Source organism: Octopus bimaculoides, chromosome 15 (assembly GCF_001194135.2).
Source record: "Octopus bimaculoides isolate UCB-OBI-ISO-001 chromosome 15, ASM119413v2, whole genome shotgun sequence".
Lineage (NCBI taxonomy): Eukaryota > Metazoa > Mollusca > Cephalopoda > Octopoda > Octopodidae > Octopus > Octopus bimaculoides.
In genome coordinates, this window is record NC_068995.1 from 15,574,617 (window position 1) to 15,579,692 (window position 5,076).

Genomic DNA, 5,076 nt, shown 5'->3' on the forward strand with positions numbered 1-5,076 from the left:
TATGCATATATATATATATGCATATATATTTATATGTATATATTTATATGCATATATATATTTATATGCATATATATATGAATATATATATGCATATATTTATATATGCATATATACATTTAGATCTTAACAATCTTCCGGTTCAGAGAACAAGGTGTCATCATTCCACTTTTCTCTTCCTTTTTACGGCCACATGACCTAGTTTCGTGAACGCGCAGGACTCGTTAACCCCATCAGATGCTAGGAGCATCTAATAATATGAACGTCCATATTATATATATTGAATACGGCTAAAGGGCTACAAACGAGTCTGGGAATCCGATAGCGGACAGAACTAGACAGACTTACAGACCAATACGTACGTCTCCACGGTAACTGCAGTGAATTCGCCTTTAAAAGCTGAAATATGTTACAAACATATTTTAATTACCTGAAGTGATAAAGAGAGAGAGGGAGAGAGAGAGTTACGTTTTTGCGGTATTTTAAGAAATTAATGAAAAAAATCCTCTAAGCTTTACAAGCATAAATTTTAAAAAGAAAACAAACAAAAGCATCTAACAGCAAATGCTGAAGTGAAAAATCAAATAAAATACATGAGAAAATATGTACATAAATTTTATTAAAACAGACATAAGGTAATACGTCTTGGATGCGAATAATCCGAAACGGAGACGAGTTTTACCGCTTCCTTGTCGCATGCTCGAACAATTGTGAAGATCTCCTCTACGAAACCATTGGTTGCCTTGTTAACCCACAAATAAATTATGTGTATGTACAAATTTTGTTGTGTCTAGAGAGTTATGACAATATTATTAACACTGGCACTGATTCAGTTCAACTTCTTTATTATTAGTCAATTGGTTAAATACACACAACTAACAAATTAGCTGTTCGTTTCACTTGGTTAAGCAAAAGCTCTTTCGTTGCTATTTGCAACATTTTCAATGAGTTTTCACTTAGTCTCTTATGGAGACAGCGTTTGTCTGTTTGAGACGTTGTTGTGTGCTTGCGTATGTATGTATGTGTATGTGTATATATGTATGTATTCTCATACGTCTGTGTGTGTGTGTGCTTATGGTGTTTGTGTATGTGTGTAGGTGTCTGTGTATGTGATCATGTAGGTATGCAATATTTCATCCTGTAAAGAACAAATGTAACATTATAATCAGTTTTGTTACAGAAAATAACACATTCTCCGAAATGTGAAACGATAATTTATTTAATTTGAAGCAAGTAAATAAAAACCAATACAATTTTATTAATTGTCAGAAATCGATACCATAATATATGTAATCAAAATTTGTTGGTCGCTTTTCATTAAGAAGCAAAAGTATTAAATAGAGATCTTTTATTGTCTATATACAAAACTTAATACTTATAAATAAGTGTACAAATACATATATATATATATATATATATATATATATATATATATATATATATATATATATATATATATATATATATATATGTGTGTGTGTGTGTATGTTGTATATATGTTTGTGTGTGTGTGTATATATATATATATATATATATATATATATAAGCATGCACACACACACACACACATATATATATATATATATATATATATAAATATGAGCGTACATATTTATTTATGCATGTATGTATGCAAATTTAAACACATATATATTGATACACATGCACTCACATATACACACATATAAATACATTAATATCGATAAATATCTGAATATTAGCTGCTGTAGACATCGCCACATTTACTTAAAGAGATAACAATGGTGTTCAATATACACACATATATCCTACCTACCCACTTACATACATATATGTATTATATTTATGCATGTATATACATGCATATATATTTGTTTTATTTATATCAATATATACATGTAAACATTCCTATATATATATATATGTATATATATATGTATATACACAGATACGTATATACATACATATATATATACATACATATGTAAATGTGTGTATGTATATATATATAAACGTATATTTACACACACACACACACACACACACACACACACACACACATAAAAGATTACATATGTATATGCTTATATATATTTATACATATATATAAACGTATATGTACGTATATATATTTGTATGAAAATGTGTGTATATATATATGTAGACACACACACACACACACACACACATATATATACACACAGATATGTATGTACACTCACATATATATGTATGTACATATATTTATATACACACACACACACACACACACACACACACACACACACACACACACACACACATATATATCGATAAACAGTAATATTAGTCGCAGACGTACATTTCGCTGGATACAAGATAACCAGGAATTGTATATTCACACAAGCACATACATATATATATTATACTATATATGTATGTGCTATATATATATAGTAACATCTCTTTAAAGTAAAGGCTATTTGCCAACATAATGTGGCTTTCCTGGAAGTACGAACTGTGTGTATATATACATATATACATATTTATCTATATATATATATATAACGTGTGCGTGTGTGTGAGTGCCTGTGTGTATATATGTATACATATAGACATACATATATATGGAAATACATACACACATACATAGCTTGCAGCGGATCTGTTTGAACACAGAAAATTTACATTAAATCAAATATCAAACTATTACCATTAACAACATAGTTCTATATCTGCCAATACGAAGTCCGCCATCTTGATAACACCTCGTGGATGTTATACTTCAGCGATGATATATATATATTACAAACCTTAATGAGAGCTAGTTCATTAGGCCGTGCTTAGGTGGAAAGTGAGTTCCTTGCTATCCACCATCCAGCACGGAACTGTTGTATACATCCACCCTTGTCGATATTTCAAAGTAGCATTTACTACTTTTGTTTCGTGTTGATCTGATAGGGTAAGCGTTAATGTAGCTTTAGTTCTGCCAATCGCGTTTCTATGCGTTTGTAATAGTTTTCCTTTCATGCTCAAACAACGACCTGAAAGAGAAAGTGAAAGCAAAAAGAACACTTGAAATGATAGGAATATCAAGAAGAGAAAAGAAAAGTATAAGAAAACCAAAATTTGCAGGAATAAAGAAAAAGATATAAAGAAAATAATATCGATAACAACAGTAATAAACAGATTAACAGAAAAGTTTGAAATAAGAGAAAACTATAACGACGACAGTAACAAGATATAGAAATAATATTTAAGTAAGATAATTACGAGGAGTAAAATGAAAGCGAATGAATGAGTGGTTTCCAACATTAGAAGAAAAATAGTAATTTCATAGATAACCGGGTGAGATGTCTGGATCGATATCTTTATATTACTGCTTCGTATGTGTGTGTGTGTGTGTGTGTGTAATACAGGCAATTCTGTGTGGTTAAGAAGTTCGCAGTTATGTGGTATCGGATTTAGTCTCACTGAGGGTATATCTTGTACAAACGTCTTCTACTATATAGTTATACAACCTCGGGCCGACCAGAGCCTTGTGAATGAGTTTGGTAGATGGAAACTGTGCGCAAGCTCGTCATATATATGTGTGTGTGTGTGTGTGTGTGTGTATATATATATATGCGTGTGTGTATATACGTGTGTGTGTGTATATATTTACACACACACACACACACACACACACACACACACACACACACACACACACACACACACACACACACACACACACACACACACACACACACACACACACACACACAGTGCGATGAGTAAATTGGCGCCATATTATATTTTTAAATTCGCGCATGCAATTTGTTTTGGATTTTGTTTACTACACAGTACATTAGGTTCAGTTGGGCACAGTGTGTGAGGGAAATAACACCATGACGTAATTCACTCTGTCAGAAATTTGGAAACGAGATGATGTGCTGCTTGGCATTCGCACTGGAAGCTCCAATACGAACATTTCAGAGTGTTTGGGTGTCAATCTGAGGATAGTGCAACCTGAATGCATGCATGGAGAGTGATAAAAATCAAGCATCCAGTCAACATCATGGTGTTTGCAGTGATCCCTAATGATGCCTCCTTTCATCCTCCCACACGGTCTCAGACTCAACACGGAGGCCTACATCAACTGCCTGGATGAGGTTGTGCTACCCTGGGTGAAGAATGTGGCTGCTGGAAGACAGGACTATGCCTGGCAAAAGGGTTCTGCACTGTGCCACACAAGCATGAGACCTGTCATGGCTATCAGACAATTTCTGCGACCACACCACCATAACATCTCCCCAGACTGCAACTCTCTTGATTATAATGTGTGGGGCGCAGATGAGCGAGAGATCAACAACAGTGCATGTAACACCAAAGATGAACTGAAGGCAAGGATTATGGCAGCATTCACCAACTTAAACAAGGAGACAGTCCAGAAGAGTTGCAGCAGATTCCAAAGTCGTCTGGAGGCCGCAGTTGAAGCCAATGGCGATTTTATTGAAGAGATTTACTCTTTAGTATTCCAAGATATTTTTATGTAATTTCGGAAAATATATCTGTTAAAATGTGATGCCAATGTTATTTTCACTTTTGCATAATTTAGACAACAATATATTCACCGCATCCTGCACACACACACACACACACACACCTAAATAAATAAGATAGTGGTACAATAACGCACCAATATTTACTGGAAATAGCAGTCGATAATATAAGACGCTATAGTAAAGTTTCACTGTATATATATACTGGCAAAATGTTAGCAGGCGGCGAACATAAATTCCATCTTACCTGTAGGAAGAACAATAAATAAATGTAGAACTCAGGTGTGGATAATCTAGGACCTAGGTTTTGAACTTTCCAAATTACGTGTGTTAACGTAAATTTGATTAGTTCTCACCGGCTCGATTCACCTAGACAAAATCTCAAATATCGCCACACACACACACACACGCACACGCACACGCACACGCACACGCACGCGCGCGCGCGCGCGACATGGTCGACACCAGTAGAAATTGACTTCACGACGCAAAGACAAAGAAACAAAAACAAGACGTATCTGATGAAATTCTTTGAGGCAGTGAATTCTCACAACCGTCAAGTCAGAAATGTTTG

At 34.1% G+C, this 5,076-nt stretch overlaps 1 protein-coding gene across 1 annotated transcript in view; it reads right to left on the reverse strand.

Moving 5' to 3' along the window:
• Positions 1-5,076, reverse strand: part of LOC106882828 (inter-alpha-trypsin inhibitor heavy chain H3) — a 76,598-nt gene that overhangs the window by 12,388 nt on the left and 59,134 nt on the right. The window contains exon 5 of the mRNA XM_052973454.1: positions 2,772-3,002. Within this exon, the coding sequence (XP_052829414.1) occupies positions 2,791-3,002 (212 nt within the window). The 3' untranslated portion in view covers positions 2,772-2,790. The remainder of the gene's footprint in view (positions 1-2,771; positions 3,003-5,076) is intronic.